At 41.4% G+C, this 23173-nt stretch overlaps 3 protein-coding genes across 11 annotated transcripts; 2 read left to right on the top strand and 1 right to left on the bottom strand.

The window, feature by feature from the left end:
- The first annotated feature begins 36 nt into the window (after window positions 1-36).
- Window positions 37-5664, top strand: LOC139411330 (prothrombin-like). Its single transcript, XM_071157576.1, has 14 exons — window positions 37-1005; window positions 1183-1343; window positions 1527-1551; window positions 1849-1920; window positions 2113-2218; window positions 2312-2445; window positions 2620-2928; window positions 3050-3160; window positions 3261-3387; window positions 4306-4473; window positions 4643-4816; window positions 4923-5101; window positions 5261-5331; window positions 5433-5664. Exons 1-14 carry the CDS (start codon window positions 930-932, stop codon window positions 5586-5588), a joined length of 1869 nt encoding a protein of 622 aa, XP_071013677.1. The 5' UTR covers window positions 37-929; the 3' UTR covers window positions 5589-5664.
- Window positions 5665-5941: 277 nt separating this feature from the next.
- Window positions 5942-13258, top strand: LOC139411326 (rho GTPase-activating protein 1-like). The gene is made up of 13 exons (XM_071157565.1): window positions 5942-6082; window positions 7434-7631; window positions 8670-8765; window positions 8866-8953; window positions 9117-9248; window positions 9508-9594; window positions 9682-9780; window positions 9926-10033; window positions 10163-10239; window positions 10471-10548; window positions 10708-10836; window positions 11041-11144; window positions 11373-13258. Exons 2-13 carry the CDS (start codon window positions 7493-7495, stop codon window positions 11541-11543), a joined length of 1308 nt encoding a protein of 435 aa, XP_071013666.1. The 5' UTR covers window positions 5942-6082; window positions 7434-7492; the 3' UTR covers window positions 11544-13258.
- Window positions 13259-13451: 193 nt separating this feature from the next.
- On the bottom strand, window positions 13452-23106 carry LOC139411325 (ATG13 autophagy related 13 homolog (S. cerevisiae)). Of its 9 annotated transcripts, none has more exons than XM_071157554.1 (18): window positions 22870-23083; window positions 22305-22385; window positions 22105-22185; window positions 21876-21995; window positions 21730-21776; window positions 21487-21627; window positions 21334-21374; window positions 19666-19762; window positions 19382-19480; window positions 19146-19236; window positions 18599-18697; window positions 17293-17400; window positions 16472-16605; window positions 16222-16342; window positions 15998-16075; window positions 15769-15882; window positions 14555-14683; window positions 13452-14294 (listed from the first exon to the last, which is right to left on the bottom strand). In XM_071157554.1, exons 2-18 carry the CDS (start codon window positions 22374-22376, stop codon window positions 14217-14219), a joined length of 1650 nt encoding a protein of 549 aa, XP_071013655.1. In that variant the 5' UTR covers window positions 22377-22385; window positions 22870-23083; the 3' UTR covers window positions 13452-14216. The 9 variants fall into 9 exon arrangements, with proteins under 9 accessions (XP_071013655.1, XP_071013656.1, XP_071013657.1 ...); XM_071157555.1 differs by having other exon boundaries at window positions 17305-17400; XM_071157556.1 differs by having other exon boundaries at window positions 17293-17373; window positions 22870-23082.
- Window positions 23107-23173: the final 67 nt, after the last annotated feature.

The raw sequence follows: 23173 nt of genomic DNA, 5'->3' as shown, positions 1-23173 counted from the left end.
GTGGACCTTATCTAGCCACCACCTGCAGCAAATGTTCTTTTCAAGGACTACTAAAACTACCTGCCCCTGTATTTTAGGAAATGTCTTAATGGTTACAAAGAGAAATCCTCATGAAGTTTTATTTTTTATCTGACCAAAATATATTTGATCTCTGGAGATTGTTTATGGAGGCTTTTTAAATAGCTTTACTGTATTTTAACACACTGTTGTAAATATGGGCCCATCAACAATATTATCATTATTGTTGAAGACTCCAATTAAAAGAGAGAAAATAAGTACCTCTGTGGTGGCTTTACAACAGTTGTATGTGTTTTTGAACACAACTTTTGACTTTTCACCTCTTTCTCCAATGCTTCATTCAATATTTGGGTGCAAATTTTTCGATGGTTGGGACAGTCCGAGACTGAATCAGCAAACATTCTGGTTTGGAGTGTGTGTTTGCTATGCCTGTCTATGCAGCTTAGCGGCACACACTATCATAGTCTAAATTAGCAGATAGGGGTGTTTTAAAAGGTTGATTTATTGTGTATTTGTTTTTGACATTGCCTTTAAGTCTTTATAATTTGGTATTCTGTTTGTAATTACTGAATATAATTTCTTTATATATATATAAAGTAATCCATGAGTAGGCCCTGACAGAAAATAAACAATTGAGAAAGCAATTCTTGACATTGTGTGGAAAGCTTATCCATGGTCATATGTAGTAGTTTAAACTTTAATGGAAATATTGAATGCAACATTGTATGTGACATGGCCCAGATGGGAGGCGCAGCCCAGAGTCAGTCTTAGTATAGTGGTTCAATATTAACCAGGTGGATTCAATGTAACAGAAAGTGGGGTGTTTCAATGAGTACTGGATTTTGAAGGGGTGAGAAGGTTTGGTGATGTCCTAGGTTTTGCAAGGAGTTCTGTCTTAACCATCCGCAACAATGGGTCGAATACCCGCAACTCTCATTTTCACTCTACTATTTTCTTCTACTCTTCAGATCACCCTTTGTGAAAATGGTAAGATACCAGCTTTTATTTGCCAACCCAGAGAGCACAAAAGCAAGAAAGTTTCAAAAGTATCGATATTTAGAACATGTATACCCCTTAAACTGTTACTCCTTGATGTGAATTAGTCTATTTGTCTGTTTTAATATCACTAAACAATGGGTTGAGTTATCAAATATTTGTTTATAGTATTTCTTAATAGCAAGGAGGCCTCACAGGTTTTTATCCGTGCTAAACGGGCAAATTCCTTCCTTGAGGAGTTGAAACCTGGGAACTTGGAACGGGAGTGCATCGAGGAGATCTGTGACCATGAAGAAGCCCGTGAAGTCTTTGAAAAGCCTGACAAGACGGTGAGAATGTCTGGCTCGTTAGATTGAATTATTATGGAAAGCAAATTCATATTCACCCTGGTTTACTAGTAACTAAAACATGAGCTTTATGTTTACCTGGGTAACACTGTTAATTTGCATAATAAAGTATGATTATAGTATTGCTCCCCAAATAACTGTCTAAATTGATCTTTCTCAATATAGAAGGCCTTTTGGGGCAACTATTTGGGTAGGTATTTGTGTTTTCTATCAAAACCTTATCCATGGAATGTGTGCAGTCATCAGTCACAACACCAATGTAAATATATGATATTGAACCAGAACAAAGTGCAACTGAGATGTGAGTCGACTTGGTTGAGGAATAGGCTTTAGCCCCAGTGTTGGTGACCCCACACGTTTTGCTCTTCCCACACATGCTGTGCTCTTTATGCTTAAAGAACAAACATTAATATCGACTTTGGCAGTGATAAGCAAGTAGAGGCAAGTATTTCCTCATGTTTTCTAATTCTGCTTGTCTTCTTCACAGCTTGCAAAGGCACTTCACTGCTGAGAACCAAGGACAATATAAATACAGTGAGGGGGTGTATTCATCTCGATGGTAATACTTATGGCCTGATTACACTGTGCATTTCAAATATGTCAATGATTTCTGGACAAAATGTTAATGTTTGTGTTGAAACCAACTAAAAAGTGTGAGGAATCTACCAGGAAAATTGTATAATGTTAAAGATAATTTTTTTTGAGCAGGACATCCTGTTTCTCAAATATTATGTGGGCCTGCATCTTACAGGATGGTGCTCAGTGGGCATTGGTGAGAACTACAACGGCACCATCTTCACTACTTCCTCAGGAAAAACATGCCAGTACTGGTCCAGTAACTTCCCACACAGAATTACGTATGTATTATTGACCCCATAACTTGAGGGATGTAATTTCAAAGTTGTCCCATTCTTGCTGTGTCGTTGCTGAGGGGTAACATCTCTTCTTAGGGAGTTCAATACTTTGCTGGATGAGACCCTGTATGAGAACTATTGCAGGAACCCAGACAAAACTCCTGAAGGACCTTGGTGCTTCACCAGGGATCCCACAGTCAGGAGAGAACAATGTATTGTTCCAAAATGTGGTATGATTTCCCTACTGCATAAAATAACCATCATTTGACTGCATGTTGTTGCTTAGCTGGGTGTGCTTTTACACTGACAATACGGTAGTTTCTATGCGTCCTTGCTCAACAACAAAGTGCAGAGCATGTTGCAATATGTCTTAGCGGTCCTCTATTGTGATTGTTCCCTTACAGGGGAGCCTTGGGTACCCCCAAAAGTACCCGCTGCAGTGGATGGGAAAGCCACGTACACCAAGAAGGACTGCATGGCCAACAATGGCTTGGATTATACTGGGGATCTCTCAGTTACCATGAACGGCCAAAAGTGTCTGCCTTGGGCCTCCCCAGAGGCATTGGCACTCAGAAAAGGAAAGGATTTCATCCCAGAGGTCAAACTTGTGGCGAACCACTGTAGAAACCCTGACGGAGATATGGAGGGACCCTGGTGCTTTGTGGACCAGCATGGAAATACCACTGTGGACTACTGTGACCTTGACATGTGTGGTGAGCTGTTTCACTGAGCTGAACACTTGTTCCAGTTGTAAACGATTCACTTAAAATATTAGGACTCTGAAGAAAAATAAATGCTCTTTACTGTGAGTGCTGGACTGTTGTTCTCTTTCAGATGACCCAATAGATAACTATGAGGAGGCGGCTGGCGGAAGGGAAAGGACAACACTCTCTGGGCCCAGAAAAACCTTCTTCAGCCCTCGGAGCTTTGGCAGTGGAGAGATGGGTAAGTAGTATAATTTTGGACATAAAGTGTAAGGTACGGCAGACCGAGGAGGAAAGTGTCTATTTTCATGACTTTGAATTCAACTCTGCTTGATTTTCAGTGTGCGGGGAGCGACCCATGTTTGAGAAGATAAGTAAGAAGGACGGTAGAGAGCAAGAACTGATTGACTCCTACCAAGGAGGCCGTATTGTTAAAGGGATTGATGCAGAGGTGGCCAGTGCACCATGGTAATGAAATGAATAGATATTCAAAACACCACATTTATTCTATTGCATTACGTAGGACTACTACTTAGGATTATGGTCATCGTGTTTGACCATATACACGGTGGGAGCGGGAAAGGAAGTTATCTCTGTCTATCATTTAGAGGATATGTTTTGGGGTTGTCAATGCATTGCCCAATTGAAAGAATGGAGTGGCTGCCGATCGGACTTTTCTGCACCTTTCTTCCAGACAGCTAAAGGCCCGAAGCTTTTGCACATGCGAGATTCTCTACTTTATACACAGTCTCTGTTCTACTCATAGAGAACAGGGCTACTCTGGCGAATGGTGCCCGTTTAATAACGTTAGATCAATGCTGAATCAATGTCTGCAAGAACACATAATGATAGGAGCCTATTCTACATAACATGCCCAAATATAATAGCGTAGTAACGTTACTGTAAGACAAAAAAACACCACCTAATTTCTTATGAGATTTTAGGATGATTGTGTCTGAAAGTGTCTTTTTTTTCTGTGGCCAAAACTCTAAAGTACGCCACTTGGCAAAATATGTGCTTCGATTGAAACTAAACACAGGTAGGCTATGCTACAGTTTGTTAACACAATCTGCTCTAAAAATACACTCACTCACAATACATTCATTCAAAACAAAACTGTAGGCTACTTTAAACGGTAGCCTATAACTCAAGAAGACCTAAATGCATATCCACATGGAACTCATTGAGATCAGATGGTTGGTATGCAGATGCTGCATAGATGTTTCACCTGTAAAACCGGAATAATTATAATTTCACGATTGACAGTGAGAAATGCACAAGGCCGGAAAAGTCAAATCCGGAGCCTCGGCCTTAAAAAAAAGACACAGATTTAATTTGGCAGAAGAAAATGATGATGCCTGTTATTCATGGATGCTTTGATGTCAGGCAGGTGATGTTGTACAAGAAAAGCCCCCAGGAGCTTCTGTGTGGGGCCAGTCTAATCAGTGATGAGTGGATCCTCACTGCAGCCCACTGCATCCTCTACCCACCATGGAACAAAAACTTCACCATCAATGACATCCTGGTCCGTCTTGGCAAACATAACAGAGCTAAGTGAGTGATTATCTCCTATTTTCCCATTTTATCTGTATTAAACAAACAATACACATCGACTTTTGCACAGTGCAACAGTGAACCAAGACATGCCATAAGACGTGACGAAACAATAATATAGCCATACCAAAACATTCTTGGGTAATACCCTATTTCAACCTAATCCCAGGTTTGAGAAGGGCACAGAGAAGATTGTGGCCATTGATGAGATAATTGTCCACCCCAAGTACAACTGGAAGGAGAACCTGAACCGGGACATCGCTCTGCTGCACATGAGGAGGCCCGTTACTTTCACTGATGAGATTCATCCTGTCTGTCTACCAACCAAGCAGGTTGCTAAGACGTAAGAGAGTGTAATGTAGCTATCAGTAATGATTAAATATGAAATAACATTTCTGAGCTTTTTCACATACTAGCAATGGTAGCATCCCTTTTTCTATTTCTCCTAGACTGATGTTTGCTGGCTATAAAGGCCGTGTGACAGGCTGGGGGAACCTTTATGAGACATGGACTTCCTCCCCCAAGTCTCAACCCACAGTTCTCCAGCAGATCCATCTACCCATCGTTGAACAGGATATCTGCAGAGCCTCTACCTCTATCCGCATCACTGACAACATGTTCTGTGCTGGTGAGTAGCAGTTCTCATCTCAGAATGGGAATTGCTGTATACTGTAGCTCAAGTCCATTCAATATGTTAACCAAAAGTGAATTGGTGCAGTGTGTCTTGGTGAACCACAAGTGTTTCAATTAGTATGACGCTTCCTCATAATGCCCATGTACTTTTCAGGTTTCAAACCAGAGGAACAGAAAACTGGTGATGCTTGTGAAGGGGACAGCGGTGGTCCCTTTGTCATGAAGGTATACAACTAGAGAAACACGAACTTCACTCATTAGATGTCTTGCATATTCCCCTTTATATTTGATATACGCATGATAATGACTTATATCCTCATTCACAGAACCCAGATGACAACCGTTGGTATCAGATCGGCATTGTGTCCTGGGGAGAAGGATGTGACAGGGATGGGAAATATGGATTCTACACCCATCTTTTCCGTATGAGAAGGTGGATGAAGAAAGTTATTGACAAAACAGGCGGTGATGATGATGATTGATTGTTATTTCTTCTCATTTTCTCTACATGCAAACTGATGTAATATTGGAAATAAACGTGTGTTCCTGATCATGATCTGCTTGTTATTACTCAGCAATATTACCTTTTACAGAAATGAACAAAAACTTAATTCAGATCTGAGACTGCCACTAGAATTCTGCATGTAGTTTTTGTGCACAAGGTTTTCGAAACTTTTTTTGGGATACAGATCTAATGATGAAGTAAAAGCAAGCAGGTTTGAAACTATATCTGCTATCATAATCGAAGATAGGCCTTGATCACACAGCCGCACTCCTATGCCTCTGTCTCGTTTTCGGAGTCAGAAGTATAGTAGTGTGTTTGCCAAGACCGAGAGCTCTCCACCCGCCGAACGAAAACCGGATGTTTGTGACTAGTGAAGCAAGCAGCTTGTCACTGGCATAGCTAACGTTAGTAGCCTAGCCAGCTAACAACTTAGAAAGCCTTTCAGCGGGGATCGATTTCACAGACTGTACGGTAAATCCGACAATTTAATTTATTTGATGAAATAATCAATGTATTTTGCGCGTTATTGTAGCTAGCTAGGACATAAACGTTAGACGAGCTAACTTGGATTATCCCAATTATAACCAGGTGGTTAGCCTTACCAGCCGAGGAAAAATAATGGTAACACCATACTGTGCCTTGCTAGCTGACAACAGCTAGCTAGCTACTCAACAATAATTTAGCTAACTACAGTCTACACCTACAGGTTAGCTAGTTAACGTTTATTTGAATCTATCGACATTTGTAAAACATTGTTGAGTAGTTAGGTGAACTACTGCTGTACCGTCGGTAGCTGACGTTGGCCAACGCAACGTTTTTTGTTGTTTTTAATCTATCGACATCGCAGTGTAATGGAGCATACGTGAAATAGCTAACGTTAACTAGAAGATTCGGGACAAATTGCAGACTTGTTTTGCGTAACGATAGATAAACAGCTAAGACGCGAATCACCTTATTCTGGTTGCTGACGTTACATGGCAGTAGCAGTGTTTCGTAATATACCCTTATGGCTAATTGAGCTAGATGTGTACAATTATTGCACTTTGCCTGAATGCATTTCTACTCCCGTGGACTGCGCATACAGGAATGCGTTTCTGACTTCAGTCGTGATATTTAAAGAACCAACATATCAGAACAGATTGCATCTCATAGATGGGGAGGACTGTATTTGAGCCTTGCAGCCAAATGAAGAACGTCGGGTTGCACAACAACGCTTCTTCTTCCATCACAACCCCTGTGGTGTTGTAAAATAGATTGGGTCATTCCATGTGAAAATCGGTGTGTGTGTGAAATGTTGTGTGGGCCTTCCACAAACAAACCAGCCATGCAATTGTTGCTGCATTCGACAGGCATGTATTCAAATGATGCTAACCTGGTTGCAGATGTGAAATAGGCCTAGTCTAAAGGACAATCGCTTATTGACCTATTTGTTTCTTCCGTCCATGTTTCATATGCATTGTCCTTTCTGGCCCCATTGGAGTTGCTCTTCTGCAGTTATGACGCATCAGTACAGCTTTAAAATATGGTAACTTAGTTGCATGGATTTCGCACAGGGTCCAGTACAACAGTGATAAATTACCACAAAGCACAATAGAAAATGCATGTTTAAAAAATGTGCCTGTTTAACACTTGTTAGCTGTTTTATTTGTCTAAATTAGGCTATAGGGAGGGAATCGACACAGTCAGAAGAATGCTTTTCTTTTGAGGAAGACTCTTAAAAAAACAAGATATTTAAAGTGATCCCACTGCTGAGATAAGGTGCCATCTCTTTGCATTAGATAATCAACATCCATCCAGAACTTAACACTTGTTTCTGTGACAGGAGGCTGGCTGAGCACTTGACCAGACTTTATTCCGTGTGGAGTCCCATAGTACACCACCATGTCTTCAGACCTTCTGGTTGAGCTCAATGATGACCTTGGAGTAGATGATCCACCCAGCAATGCGCTGGACCTGCTCAAATTGTCTCCAATGGGGGACAAGCTGTGGCCCCCAGATGACTCCAGTATGAGCAAGTCTGGTAAGAACCTAAAGGCAATTAAAAGGAAAGCTGGACCTCTTTGTGCTGTCAGAAATCAAATCAAATAGCTTCCTGAACTTTAAAAATTGCTTAAAGAATTTCTAGTGTTCTAAAAGCCAACTAATCCCTTGAGTAAAACAAAATCATGAGATCACGGTTTTAAAAAGACACATTCCTGGCAAAATAATGTTTGCCCTTGTAATATGATACCAATCAGCCTGTTGTAAGATCAGCTGAGTTTTTAGAAATGGAACGTTGTTGTAGGACCATTACTATTGCTGTTATTTCTCTAAACATCTTTACCGTCTCATAGTTTTACGTCAATCTGTCTTTAGTCCAAGGGAAGAGTCAAAAAGAGCCTTCTTCACAGCCCAATGCAGTGAGCCGTTTGTTACTCGTGTCATATTATCGCAACATCGTTGCATATTGCCCTCTGACACAGTGTGCATTCATTAGTTATGCATCCTATTTGTAGGCACAGTCAAATTTCTGTTTCACAGCAGATCTCCAGCCCCTGTCTGATTGGAGTTAGAGGGGTGGGGAGGTTGAAGACGAACGCCATTATTTGTGGCTAATGGATGCATCTACAGCACCATGATTTAGAGTTTGAATTATTCTCAAAATCATTACTAATTATTCATGAACAGATGATAAAAGAGAAGGGAACAAGGGTTCATCTTATGAGATACCAAATGAAGCGCACACTGTCTCACCCCGCCTCGGGCAACTGCATGTTAATGACTAACTCTGTGAGAAGGGCATTGGTTTAGTCAGTGTGGCTTGCAGATTGCTGCTGGCAGAAGTACACAATGCGGATGTCGTGGTCATGTGTGTGGGTTAAGCCCGTAAAATTAAATGTCACACCCATCTACTTATTTCAGGATGCATTGAGAAGAGGCTCAAAGTGTGTTTGCAAACAGTGAGCAGTGAGCACATACTGTCCGTGACGGGGCAGATCCAAAACGTTGAGTTGTGAAATTCTGAGCGATCTGCCTCCAAAGATATGCGCAAGTGTGAGATGGTTGAATCTCTCAACAGAGACGGACATATCCAAGCGATTGGGGGAGGGGTCACACCTGACCTGGGACCACCCATACTATGATATTGCCAGGCATCAGATTGTAGAAGTAGCAGGTAAGAACTTTGTCTCTACTTGTGTAGCTTTTCTGTGCTGAATATCATGTTCAGTCTTGGATCCCGTTGACGTTGTTTCCGCTCTCAATCTGCTGTCAAGGTGACGATAACTTTGGCAGGAAGGTGATTGTCTTCAACGCCTGTCGAATGCCCCCTCACCACGAACTGGACCACCACAAGCTACTGATGTGGGTGTTACTGTTAGAGATTATTGAGACATTTTCATACTGCCAAATTTCTAATAAATTGCTTCTTGTTTGTGCCCCCCCCCCCTAGTCAAGTCAGTAGTCGTCGTTGTTTGTGTTTTCATGTGATAAGGATTGACTTCCCAACTATCATACTATCATCCAGGTATCTGAAGGCCACCCTAGACCAGTATGTTGAGAGCGACTACACCCTCATCTACTTCCATAATGGCCTCACCAGTGAGAACAAGCCATCTCTCAGCTGGCTGAGAGACGCCTACAGAGAATTTGACCGGAAGTGAGTCCCCGCCTACCTCTAGCCAGACACTGGGGACCATAGTCGCAAAGCACATTTCCTAGTTTTTCACCTATGAAGGATGAGATGCACTCCATTTCACCAGAGATCTGAATCGGAAAACTAAAGCCAAAGAGGAAGTGGACTTTGCCCTCACCCATACTTAAGTCTATTTTTTTTTTAATGATGTGCTTTATTTGCACTTATGGCTTGACGTCTCTAACAACAAAAGTTTACTTTTGCTGACTGCTGTTTTCTTCAGGTACAAGAAGAACATCAAGGCACTGTACATTGTCCACCCCACCATGTTCATCAAGACTCTTCTCATCCTCTTCAAGCCTCTCATCAGGTTAGCATTCCAGCACCATCATCATATGCTCTTTATTCCTTTAACTGTAAAGTGTTTGCCATGTGTGATGAATCCTTTCTTTTCTAGCTTCAAGTTTGGACGAAAGATCAACTACATCAACTACCTGAGTGAACTGGAGGACATTGTTAAGTGTGAGCAGCTAGTGATACCCACCCGGGTGCGAGAGTAAGAACATTTCTCACACTTTACGTGTGACTACTGTATCTCAACATTGGCATTGAATTATTCACTCTTGTGTAATGGATGTCTACTTGTGATATCTGACTATATCAAGTGCGTTACTCTGCTTTCTCACACCCAAAATTGTTAGCTATGATGAAAAAATCCGAGCCTCACTGAAAGCGTCAGTTCAGGCCCAGATGTCCCCCCCTCGCAGTCCACCACTGCCCAATCAACAGTTTGGAGTCCCCTTGCCAATGTAGGTAGCTGGATGAGGGCTGTTGTATTTTACTCCCTCAATATCCGACCTTAACGTTGCGTACGTAAGATATTCTCCTGTGTATGTTTCAAAGGTTTTTAAGTGCTTTCTTCTTGTTGATTTGTCAAGGCTAAGAGCGAGAAGATCTGACAACGAAGCAGTTCCATTAGTGATGCAAGACACAGTGGCCTTCTTAACGGAACAAGGTGAGCACCATTTTTGCATGTTTTACCAGTGGTAATTTTTCTTGATGATGATGGGTTCAACTTTTGAGTCTTTGTTCTGTTGATCATCTTTTGGACAATTCCATTCTAATTTCATGGATACTGTACCTGGATTAGTATTTGACTTGAAAAACAAGGCTAATTCTGCTATTTGGTTCTGTTTTACAAAATGTTTGGTTTCTGTGGTTTCCCCCATTTTCTGTCCTGTCTTAGGTCTTGAAATTGAGGGGATATTCCGGCGGTCAGCCAACGTGACCCTCGTTAAGGATGTTCAGCACAGATATAACTCGGGTGAATGATTTTCACTCATTGTTACTCTTAAATGAATATCTAAAAAATAATATCTGGTCTTGAAATCCCTGGGTAGACCTAATTATCTCTGTCTGTAGCTGTGGGATTTGTACGACTGTGATTGTCTGTGTCTGTAATTGTGTCCGTCTGTGGCTCCAGGTGAGGAGGTGAGTTTTTCCCAGATGGAGGACGTTCACCTGGCAGCTGTCATCCTCAAGACATTCCTCAGAGAACTACCTGAACCCCTCCTCACCTACCAGCTCTACAACGACATTGTCAACTTCCACAGTAAGTCTGGGGAAGACTCTCTTATCCTCCACACAGTTGACAATGGGGATATATTTTTACGTTTGTTTTACTATAGCTATTCAAAATATCACTATAGCTGTCAATTTGTTTCGTAGGTCGTAATCCTTAGAGGATAGTTTTAAGTCATAGCAGTATAATATAAAGGGTGTATTTGTTATGCTATTTGTTATGCTCATTCCTCAGATGTTGACAGCAGTTCCCAAGTGACTGCGATCCGGAACATGCTGGCAATGCTCCCCGAGGAGAACTATGCCTCCCTGAAGTTCCTCATTGAGTTCCTGGTGCAGGTATGTTTTCTGTCACATCATATCCCCAGCTGAATACGTCTCAGAAGCTCTGCAAACACTCCATTTTGTCTTTGGAGGCCTGTTATTTTAGGCTTCTGTCTAAATAGTCTTCGATCGTGGCATTTAGTACTGCCTGGCGACACTGGCCCTCACCAGTTTGTGTAAATAAACCAGTGAGTTGTTCTGTTCTTATTGATATTCTACAAACATGCATGCTTGCCCATGTAGGTGTCTGCACAGAGTGAGATCAACAAGATGAACAACGCCAACCTGGCAGTGGTGTTCGGACCCAACCTGCTATGGGGACAAGACGCGGCCATGACACTCAGTGCCATCGGCCCCATCAATAACTTCACCAGAACTCTGTTGGACCAACACCACAAGGTCTTTTCCCCGTAACACGTCTCCTGTACAGCTATCTCTAACCACGCCACATTTCATTCCGTGTTTAAATCCCCATCTCTGACCCTGTCTCTGTATTGGTCTAGTACAGCGTAACTGTGTCTCTCCCAGTGTCCCCTAGTAGTGTTGCCAAATGCATGAGTGTATTGTGACTGAGGACACAGAGAGAGAAAAACAAAAACAGGGGAGACTTGAAGATGCCAAAAGAGGCCAAAGGTCAGGTTAGAAGTCAGGTATGAAGAAGGCTTTAATGTCTCCGCCAGATATCTATCACTCAGGAAAGGTTCAACACAGTGTACACGATTTGGTCTTTAAAACAATTGGAATAACCGAAACCAGTTCACATCTGTTCTGGTTTGAATCATATCAAATATTTATTTTGATGGTACAGATTTCTGAGAACATTTATGCAATGTTTTGTATCTGGGGAGCAAAATATATTTAATATTAATTTACTTGGTATGTCTAGTCTTATTTGCGTTGGAACAAATCATTTTAGAATTTCATAAATGATCGGTCGCTACACTCAATGTGCCAGTGTACTCCGATATTCGATGTAGTCTCAATTCTTTCTGGAGTTTATATTTTTGGCACGTCTTATTTAAGTATCATGGTTATGTGTAAAGCTACAATCTATCGCGAAATAAAACCATAAGTGTGTATCTATGTTTTTTTTTTTAAATGTTTGTCACATATCGCCTTTTTAAATATTTCCAGCAAGCCTTCGTTTGTTTCTTTCTGCTGCATTACATTTGCCAAGTCTTAATTTTTGATCATTTCTACAGGTCAACTATTTAAAAAAAACTCTATTAGTCTTAATCGTGTAACTTCTACATTTCATGTTATGCCTGATTTGCTTTCTCAATGCAGGACAGTGTTCATGATACATATTCTACTTTTGTGTGCATTATTACTCTACCTACGGCAGTTATTCCTTGAAAATCATTATCCAGATGTAAAGGCTTTGATGGCTAGTGTCATTGCTGGCGAAAGATCTTTTATGAAGCCTTAAAGTCAGTAGGGGAAATAAAAGGGCTCCTAGTCATGGATAGACTGAAATGCTGTGTACTTACAGACCCATTGGGCTCTCAGGCCATACTGTATTTGTTTTTGTTCTGTATGTTAACTGTTAGATTAGTTTTTTTTCTGAGCCTTATTTTGACGTCCGTTGCTTTTGTTCAATTCCAAATGCGTTGGAGAACACTAAGAGGGTTCCATTTGATATTTTTTTTTAACCTTAAAATGTTTTTCTATTTGCAGTGGCCAAACTTTTGGGGGTACAACTCCTGTGCTTTGTAATCCTGAATGACTTTGTAACAAACATATCCCGAACAAGAACTGTGCTAATATTAAGACTGAATAAGTAAGAGTTCTGTTGTGCTTCTATGTTTTGTCTATTATGAAAACTTCCTAATCATGTCAATGAAACAATTGCATTGACATGCGGATCTGTGGCTTAGTAGAACCTTTGACCCCATTTGCGTCTGTGTGCCTTCAGGAAACAGGCGAGTAACTACCACTTGTCATCTCGTGAAAATTGTGCCCATTTATCCACCTTTGTTTATCTGTATTGTCAAATAGTATTTCCTGGTTTGTACAGTGAAAATGAAATGTCTCTAAGACTATTTTCCTCAGTTCTAGGTATCTTACTTTCAAGATCTTTTTTTATGTTGTGAATATAAAGTATAAATAAAAGGTGATGGTTAAAAGTGCCTTCGTTTGATTTATTCAGTTGTGTGGAGGGGCGTACTCATTTGACATAAGTATTGATGCTCTATTGTATTTAAGCTTCAAGAGGGGCGACAAATACAATCACTCGTGGTGTTCTGGTATAAATCACAAACGACCACAATCAGAAATATATATAGGGCCTCTGGCTTATTCCTTTCCGATAATACAAAATAGGCCATTTGAAATAACTTTTATTACGCATGACCATGCTACTGTATATTAACAAAGCATTGGGAAAATCAAGAGGATTTAAGATTGATACATTGAAAGTGCAAATAATGTTTAGCCTTTTTACAGATAAGGGGAAAAAGTAAACTTGCTTTATATGGTACATCATTTGTAGTGATACTTGTCCTAAAGTTGGTAGGAGGACAACATTTCTCCCAATTTACATTTTCAATATACAGATTCAGCTAGAGTATGTTTCTTGGGTATAGATTGACTACTACTGATCATTTTCCATACATAGCTTGGCTTCTTCACATCTACTAAAACATAGCCATGTCTGACTCCATAGGCGCTATGAACGTTCTCCGTGTCACACGGGACAGCAATAATACAATGCCTCCTGACATTATTTAGACAAAATCGCTTTCATGAACTGAATGTCTTTGTTATTGTGTGTTAAGTTCTATAACAGCAAGGTGAGAGGGGATTTGGTATTTACACTATGACAGTCTGTTCAACACTAGAGCAAATGTTGCAGTTTTTCACATCAGAAAAAAATGTCTTGGGTACAGGCTCTCTTACTCTACAATACATCAACCAGTGAGGTTTGAAGAACATTCCGATTACAAATCAATGTGGAATTTCAAATCTAGAGAAGAAAGAAGAGGCATACACAGACTGAATGCAAACAAGCTCGAAAGACAACAGGACCTTGCAGATGGACTTAAATGGGATAATTTGTCGTTGCAGCCAGTGGATCTATTTCTATCCCTACTGCAATGTGTCCACAAATGCATCAAATTCATCAATGTTCTTCTCGTATACTGCAAGTTTTTCGGGAAGAGAGTCCTGTTGGGAAAATGAACATCATTACAAACACATGATGACTAAGATATTGATTTATTAGACTAAAAAGCACCACAGAAAAGATACCATTATACGATTTACTGTGTGTTTGAATGTAACTACTATGTTCCCCTCTCACTACTATCCGTCAGTCATTTAAAATTCCAACAGGACCACTTCATACACAAGGAGACCCCAACACCCCCCCGGCAACAAAACAGAAACCATCTCTCTTTGGAAGTCAGAAGTGTGTCTCATCTCACCAGGTCTTCTGCCATGGACTGAGAACTGACATCAATAGTGAGGCTGGCGAGCTGTGGGGGGTTCTGGAACTCTCTGTAGAATGTGCCAAGGTCCATGGGAAGCAGGTCATCCTTAGAGAACGCAGGCTTCTGAATAACACAGAGCACACAGAACACAATCAGATGTGCAGGGCAACAACTGTAACAGGCCCTTCCTTAATAATAGACGATCGATCCTACGATTTTGTTGTCAGCAGCACATATTATTCCCAAAGAGGTTCCGTTTTTTACATTTTCTTGCCAGCAACAGTCCTAATTAATTCTCAACTGTTAACCACGAGAGAACAGGTCAGAGATTTGAATTAAGAACACTCATTCCCATAAGCTTCATTTTCTCTTCATCAGAAGCATTTATCTAAAATATTCAAAGCTGACATCTCTCCCTCTGTTGCTTTAAAAGCCTTGCTATGTGCTTTGTCGCATTCGCCTTTGACTGTTTTGGATTTCATTTCTCATGGTCACTACAGCCCAGATACAGGCCAGAAAGAAATACTGTCTGAAGGCGTCTGCATGCTTCCCATCCGAAACAGTTTCTTCGGCTGTTCATGCACACAATTTTTTTTCTCCTGAGGCAATCAGAAGTTCAGTAGCCGAAGTCTACTCCCCTTTTGTAGGTGACTGGTCAACGGTAGGGATTCTTCAATGAAGTGTTTGATGTCGTTCAACGAGAGACAACTCGTTGTCATGCAAATTGTTTCAGTTGAGAAATACTGCATCAAACACGTTAGTTAGATGTAAAATTGCGTGACTAAGACCTCCTCCGCAGAAACGTCGGACTTTATTACAGATTTCTTGAGTTATCTTAGTGTTTACTGCTACGTCATCTAAAGCGGGACAAACAGTACTATTGCTGCTTTTTTTTCTCATTTTTCAAGCGAAGGCCTTTAATTAAAGGGAGTATTGCGAGGCACGGACATTCACTTCGTCTAGCCGAGTTATGCAGGCACATTAAATGACCACTGCTAAGTGACGTAAGTAATGCTAATTTCTACACGAAGAAAATGAACGTTTTCTTCCTCTGCAGATAACATTCACAATTGACAGACATAAACAGACATTTGTTCGTAGCAGCATTTGATACGGCATAGAAATGAGGTTAGATTGATCGAATTATTATTATCCTTGACCAAAATGCAGTCTGTGTTTTACTCTGTTACCGAAGGCAGGGTACTTACAAAGTCCACCATAACAAAGTCGTCCTGTGCCGGGCCACCACTCTCACCAGAGCCCTGGGAGTGTAAACTGCCCTGCAGGGGAGAGGACGTGGCTGGGGACTCCGGCGGCTGAACCTTGGATAAAGGAGAAGTGATATTATTGCCATGTCTGCACTAAAATGACTCCTAATCATAACCCAGAAAATTGTTATTTAAGGGTGACAATTATGTATGTGAATATTTGATTTACCATAGGGTCATTTTCCTCGAGGTCATAGGCTCTGGGAGCAAACGCTGCAAATGGTAAGTCCAGGCTTGCTGTGGTTACCTGCAATGGACAAAGAGTAATACGGCAGTGATTACAACGGTATAATACTCACTGGTATTTTGTCCTTTTCTCGTAAAAATGGGTACTTCCAGCAAAAAATATCAAAGGTGTGTACTTAAACAAGGACATAATAAGGTTGTCCCTACCTGTGTGCCTGGCTTGTTGACAAAGGCACCCACTTTCCTGGTGAAGGTGGTCTCCAGTACATCACAGGGAGAGACACCCTTCACCTCAATGCTCCTCGACAAGGTCTCTGCACCCTCGCCACTTTGAAAGATAACATGGCAAAGTTGTAACCGACAGGTTTCTCCCAAGCAAGTATAATCTCAGGTGATCCACAGTCCCACGGGGTCTTTCGCTTTTGTCACATGGGGGTCATGGCAGACTGGGGCTTACCTGCTGGAGGGAGTGGCGGGAACATGATCAGCGGGGGGGCATGAGGACACTCGTCCATGCTCTGCCTGGGCACCATGACAAGGCTGCACAGGCACCTGCTGGGGTACGCCCCCCTCCTTCCCTGGAATTCCCATCTACATAGGACGTGTGAAAGGCCATAGTTAGCACTGGTTGAGTCATGTTGTAACACCAATGCAAAGCTTTGTTTCCCGTGTTGGCCCTCAAATCCATGCATATAGAACATCTTGACTGGCTGCGTCGCCGCTTGGTATGGCAACTGCTTGGCATCCGACCGCAAGGCGCCATCCATGACTGGTATAGACCAGGCGGTATCGGAGGAAGGCCCTAAAAATGGTCAAAGACTCCAGCCACCCAAGCCATAGACTGTACCGATGCACCAAGTCTGGAACCAACAGGACCCTGAACCGCTTCTACCCCCAAGCCATGAGACTGCTAAAAAGTTAGTTAAATATGTACCTGGACTATCTGCATGGACCATTTTTGCACTAACTTTGACTCATCACATATGCTGCTGCTACTTATTTGTTATTGATCCTGTTGCCTAGTCACTTTATTCCTAGTTATACAGTAGGTGCATATTTACCTCGTACCCCTGCACATTCACTCTGTACTGGTACCCCGTGTATAGCCACGTTATCGTTACTCATTGTGTATTTATTATTACTTTTCTATTATTTCTCTATTTTTCGTCTCTCTCGGCATTGTTGGGAAGAGCCTGTACGTAAGCATTTCACTGTTAGTCTACACCTGCTGTTTACAAAGCATGTGACAAATAAGATGTGATTTGACTCGCTCAATACCTGGGTGGTTACCTGGTGTGGGTTGGCAGCGTTTAAGGTGGAAGGGTGGCAGAAGTCAGCAGCTCCGACAAGAACAGGAGGCTGATAAGAAAGACGAGAGCAGTAGAGCTGAGAGAGAGAGAGAGAGAAAGTAAGAAAGAGAGAGAAAAGTAAGAAAGAGAGAGCGAGCTAAAACATGAATTAATCCACAGAGCAGAAATGGGGTGATGGGAGCAAGCAGCAGGAGGTAGAAAGTATAGCATTAGAGAGGACAGTGTAAAGATTCTAAGGCAGATTTGACTTACCCTGACAATGAACGTGATTAATATCTTCATATATTTAAGTGACGACTAACTATTTGTTAAGGAATCATTATCAGCAAACCAATGTGGAAAGGATTTAGGTTCGGAATTCTAGGGCAGTCAGTAGATAATGACATAAGTACTTCCTTATGTTATAAAATACCTTTTACCAAGACAAATGTGATTATTAATGAACTGGACTCTCTCTAACATATCATTAACATTACATACAAAAAGTCGGATTTCGTAACGTAATACATCTGATAATAAGCACCGAGCTCTGTTGACCTAGCGGTGCACGTTTCTCGTGACAACTTGTGAGCACTGTACATTTTGTGGTCATCGTCTTCAAAGTTGTTTCCGCGGGTCGCAAAAAGCGCAATTAGCATGACACGAGCTGAATGAAATCATGTAAAAGGCTTTGAAAATAAAAAGCTTGGTAAAAAAATGCTCAGTGCGCTGTTGACATTTCACAGAGATACGCCCGTTATTGTGAAAAATCTTCAAAAAAATAACAGGAATTTCAGATGAATATGAAAGGCATATACATATCAATCTTACATCTATATTGTTTTATGCCCTGCGGATTTGAGAATAAATATGATGAGTTCAATGGAAAAGTGAGCCTGTCAGGTAGCCAGTAACCTGGTTTCTTGCACAATTTTCCTCCGTTTTTAGCACTTTTTTTTTTTCTCTCTCTGGACTCCATTGATTTAGTCACCCTAATTCTGGAAGAGTTCAACAGATTATTATAGAGATACGAGGTTAGGACCATTGGTTTTCTTAGAGGAATATCTACACAGAAAAACATTATTTTACCCATTGGTCAAAAGATGCGTTTTTGATTGGACGCCCTAATGTAAGGGAGACAGAGCTGTCCCATTTGATTGCTTCCATTGATCAGCTTTTAAGCGCTCCATACTTCTATTACTTTTAAACAGGTAATAGAAGACAGGCCAAAAAGTCCTGGAACACCTCAGGCATTGTGAGTGAGTGAGATACATGCCCACACACGCAAGACTCACTTGGTGTGAGAAGGCCAGGCCCATCATGGGGACTTTCAGAGTGTCCATCACTGCAGGTTTAGGGGTCTTTAAATGTGCCTTACTTACAGTGAACACACACTACACAGACAGCACAGAAAGAGAGAGAGAGAAAAGGGGCTAAGAGATGAAAGCACTTATACAGAAAACAGAAAGGAGAAATATGGTATGGGGGCTTGGTAATGTCTCCAACACAAAACATCTACTTTTCCCACAGCCAGACTTGTGAAATGAGCTTTGGGTATGAGAATACCAAACCACCAGATCCACAAATACACACAACAGTTGGATGCATGATCATCAATATGGGTCAAATGTTTGAATATGTATGTCTATTTGAATGCGGTGCCAGACATAATCGTTTAAGAAAACACCTGACCCATTTGGATGTGAATTATGACATGAGAGGGAGTCTTTACATATGGGTGTGTCTAAGTAACATTCACAAATCTCAAACCTCAACATGGACACCACCTCTGAAGTCACACATGTTGCAAAGATCGACTTTGCTAAGCAGTGACATACGTACTTGTGAGGGTGGAGAAGTGGAGAAGGACGTGGTGCACACTTCCTGAGAATCTTCCACCCCATTGTATGCTCCTTCATCTTCCCCGGGTGCTCTGGAGTATAGGGAAGGCAAACAAACATGGCCAGATTATTACTCAATCCTTTAAATGTATACCATCACTAACGATGATAATAAATAATAGGCATGCACAAATCTGTATTGGGTCAGTATAGGTGTTTGGGCGAGGGCTAACCCACCTGTAGTTACATGGACGCATGTGTCCCATGTTGCCAAAGGGGCGCTCAACGAAGTGGTCAATAATTATGCCCATAATCGGAGCCGTCCTCTCAAACTGCCTGTGAGATTATGAATATAGAATTAGGAATAATGGAAGTTTATAGCTAAAACCAGTGGAGAACAAAGAGAGGACGTGGAAGTAAAGGGGAAAACATGGTGGCAGATTTTACAGGCAGTGCATTTTTGACCACTGAGGAGTGAGCCCATGCAGTGCTGTGAACAAGAACAGCATCTGTTTCTGTACCTGGTGGACATGAAGGCCAGGTTTGTCCTGTAAGCACAAGACAAGGTGATTGTTCCAATGGGAGTTCCCACAACTCCTACACGCACTGTCTGGAACCCTGAAAAACAGCATTCAGAAAAAACTAACGTCAAAATCTTCACAGCCCTATACAACACTTCCAAAGACCCAGACAACCAACAAAATGTATACAGTGCATTCGGAAAGTATTCCGACCCCTTGACTTTTTCCACATTTTGTTACGTTACAGCCTTATTCCAAAATGAATACAATTATTTTTTTCCTCATCAATCTACACACATTACCCAATAATGACAAAATGAAACAGGTTTTTAGACATTTTACATAAGTATTCAGACCCTTTGCTATGCGACTCGAAATTGAGCTCAGGTGCATCCTGTTTCCATGGATCATCCTTGAGATGATTTATACAACTTGGAGTCCACCGGTGGTAGATTTACTTGATTGGACATGATTTGGAAAGGCACACACCTGTCCCACAATAAGGTCCCACAGTTGACAGTGCATGTCCGAACAAAAACCATGTCATGAGGTCGAAGGAATTGTCCGTAGAGCTCCAAGACAGGATTGTGTCGAGGCACAGATCTGGGGAAGGGTAGCAAAAAATGTCTGCAGCATTGAAGGTCCCCAATAATACAATGGCCTCCATCATTCTTAAACAAAATAAGTTTACAAGCACCAAGACTCTTCCTCCAGCTGGCCGCCCGGCCAAACTGAGCAATCGGGGGAGAAGGACTTTCGTCAGGGAGGTGATCAAGAACCCGATGATCACTCTGACAGAGCTCCAAAGTTCCTCTGTAGAGATGTGAGAACTTTCCAGAAGGACAACCATCTCTGCAGCACTCCATAAATCAGGCCTTTATGGTAGAGTGGCCAGATGGAATACTACACTCCTCAGTAAATAGCATCTGGTCTGATTAAACTAAGATTGAACTCTTTGGCCTGACTGGACAAATCTGGAGGAAACCTGGCACCATCCCTATGGTGAAGCATGGGGATGCTTTTCAGCGGCAGGGACTGGGAGACTAGTCAGGATCGAGGGAAAGATGAATGGAGCAAAGTACAGAGAGATCCTTGATGAAAACCTCCTCCAGAGTGTTCAGGATCTCAGACTGGGGTGAAGGTTCACCTTCCAATAGGACAACAACCATAAGCACACAGCCAAGACAATGGAGGAGTGGCTTCAGGACAAGTCTGAATGTCCTTGAATGGCCCTTGCCAAAACCAGATCTAACATCTCTGGAGAGACCTGAAAATAGCTTTGCCGCAATGGTCCCCATCCAACCTGACAGAGCTTGAGAGGATCTGCAGAGAAGAATGGGAGAAACTCCCCAAATACAGGTGTGTCAAGCTTGTAGTATCATACCCAAGAAGACTCAAGGCTGTAATCTTTGCCAAAGGTGCTTCAACAAAGTGCTGAGTAAATGGTCTGAATATTTATGAAAATGTAATACGTGTTTTTATTTTTAATACATTTGCAAAACATTCAAAAGAACAGTTTTTGCTTTGACGTTATTGGGTTTTGTGTGTAGATTGATGGGGGGGAAAAACTATTTAATCCATTTTAGAATAAAGTAACAAAATGTAAAAAAGTTAAGGGGTCTGAATACTTTCCGAATGCACTGTAAATAATATAACGGGCATGGTTACCTTCTCCCAATCCTGTGAGTTGAACCTCTCCAAAATATATCCTGCAAAATAATGTATCTATTAGTCAGATTGTTTACCAACACGATAAAACTCCATTGTTAGCAATACCGGTCAAAATAATGATAACACTTATCTGTATACAAGAAAACAAACCTGTACAGTATGACATAGTCATGGCCTTGCTTTCGTGAGAGTTTGTAGGCTGGGGTTACCCTTGTAATGGCCAGCAGTGACTTGAGCAGTAATGACAGGCGGTTGTAGACAGTGTAGGACACCTTAATATCTTTGTCACACCTGCAAAAAAAAATAATAATCAGAAATGTTGAGTGTTACGGTCCAACTACAAAAACTGAAGCACTAAAATAAGAAAACACAAAACTACTTCTCATTACTTACTTCTCGTTCATTTCAAGACACCATGTCTCCAATTCCATTGAGTCTCCCTGTAAAATATGACAAAAACATGTTCATGCCCAAATGCCCAATGATCCAGACCACTTGTCTCAAGAACTGTCTGTGAACACCAGTCAGTGCTATCTTACCTCTGAGGTTTTGAGGGAGATCTCAACACACATGGATCGTCCGATGCCAGGAAGCTGCCCGGACAGAGCTTTCTTTGCCTCGTGTGTAACTTCTGGGATATCTTTGATTGCCAGATTGAACTGGTGAAAATAATTGAGTTTAATGAGACTTGAATCCACAACCCTTTCAGGAGAAAATTGGCACAGGTAAATTAATGAGTTGAGAGGCAAAGAATTAATTGTGACTTACCCAATCAGAGCCAGTAGGTGAAGACAAGGAGCGTGTGCATACTTTTTCCCCAAGTCGCGCTTGGACTATCACCTGCACTGTCTGATGACAGAGAGAAATTAGGGAATTATCAACCTCAGTGAATTAATCAGCTCAGGAATACTGTAGAAAGTGCTTGATAATCTAAGTGTGGCAATATTGCGTATAATTAAAGGCAGTACCTTCAAAGCGAAAAACTTTATGAACTTGTCCAAGTCTTTTTTATCCTGAGGACTTAGATCACTGTCCATCATGGAATGCCCCTGTAATGTAAAAACACATTCTGGTGAGCAAGGACAGACAAATGAATCGTACAACTGTTGGCAGGCTATATCGACGGCTTGCCACAGTCAAAACAATGCTGGATTTTGTCTAGCACCATTAAAATCAAATCAAATGTTATTTGTCACATGCGCCGACTACAACAGGTGTAGACCGTACAGTGAAATGCTGACTTACAAGCCCTTAACCAACATTGAACGAAAACAACCCCCCCAAAAGCAATAGTGACTATAGTCATATTAGCTAAGAACTCTAGTGTGTCCATATTAAGCTTGTGTGTGTTGACAAAAAACAGCTAGCTAACTCAGACTCTAGCTAGGTAATATTTTAGTAAAACATATTTGCTGTCAATGACAAGAAAACATTCAAGATTGGTGGTAGCTATCTATCTAGCTAATTAATTTGATAGCATGGCTAGCTAGTCCATAGCTAGCGTAGCAAGATAGCTAGCTAGCATGTACGTACTTGACGTTAGCTCATCACATCCGAAAATCACAACTTGTACTTGAATGTTGCGCTGATAGCGTACTAAACAGCGTAGTTCTGGTTACCTATATGCCTAAATTTGACATATTCTTATATTGGCTAAGTTCACACCGTCGCATTATGTTATTGGGACACAAGCCTTGACCAGCTGGCCCATTTGTTGTTTATTTTCATTGGGGGTATGGCGTGTTTCGAAGGAGTTGTATTTTGAGAAGCACATTCATCTCCAACACGGTGGTCTATAAAATCTGCAAAATTGCATATATCGATATGTCAGTGTTAT

Source organism: Oncorhynchus clarkii, chromosome 6 (assembly GCF_045791955.1).
Source record: "Oncorhynchus clarkii lewisi isolate Uvic-CL-2024 chromosome 6, UVic_Ocla_1.0, whole genome shotgun sequence".
Lineage (NCBI taxonomy): Eukaryota > Metazoa > Chordata > Actinopteri > Salmoniformes > Salmonidae > Oncorhynchus > Oncorhynchus clarkii.
Note: the sequence above shows the minus strand (reverse complement) of the source record. Positions and strands in the feature narration are given on the sequence as shown.

Bases quoted from the DNA above. Each gene is read 5' to 3' on its own strand.
- LOC139411325 (XM_071157554.1), bottom strand. From the start codon at position 22,376: ATGATGGACAGTGATCTAAGTCCTCAGGATAAAAAAGACTTGGACAAG. The intron at 21,375-21,486 runs GTTTGTTTTCTT...ATTATTTTGCAG, and splicing joins GACTATGTCATACTGTACAG to GATATATTTTGGAGAGGTTC. The intron at 19,237-19,381 runs GTGGGTTAGCCC...CCTATACTCCAG, and splicing joins ATGCGTCCATGTAACTACAG to AGCACCCGGGGAAGATGAAG.
- LOC139411326 (XM_071157565.1), top strand. From the start codon at position 7,493: ATGTCTTCAGACCTTCTGGTTGAGCTCAATGATGACCTTGGAGTAGAT. The intron at 8,766-8,865 runs GTAAGAACTTTG...TCTGCTGTCAAG, and splicing joins TCAGATTGTAGAAGTAGCAG to GTGACGATAACTTTGGCAGG. The intron at 9,249-9,507 runs GTGAGTCCCCGC...TGTTTTCTTCAG, and splicing joins TACAGAGAATTTGACCGGAA to GTACAAGAAGAACATCAAGG.
- LOC139411330 (XM_071157576.1), top strand. From the start codon at position 930: ATGGGTCGAATACCCGCAACTCTCATTTTCACTCTACTATTTTCTTCT. The intron at 1,552-1,848 runs GTAGGTATTTGT...TCTTCTTCACAG, and splicing joins CTTTTGGGGCAACTATTTGG to CTTGCAAAGGCACTTCACTG. The intron at 5,332-5,432 runs GTATACAACTAG...CCTCATTCACAG, and splicing joins GTGGTCCCTTTGTCATGAAG to AACCCAGATGACAACCGTTG.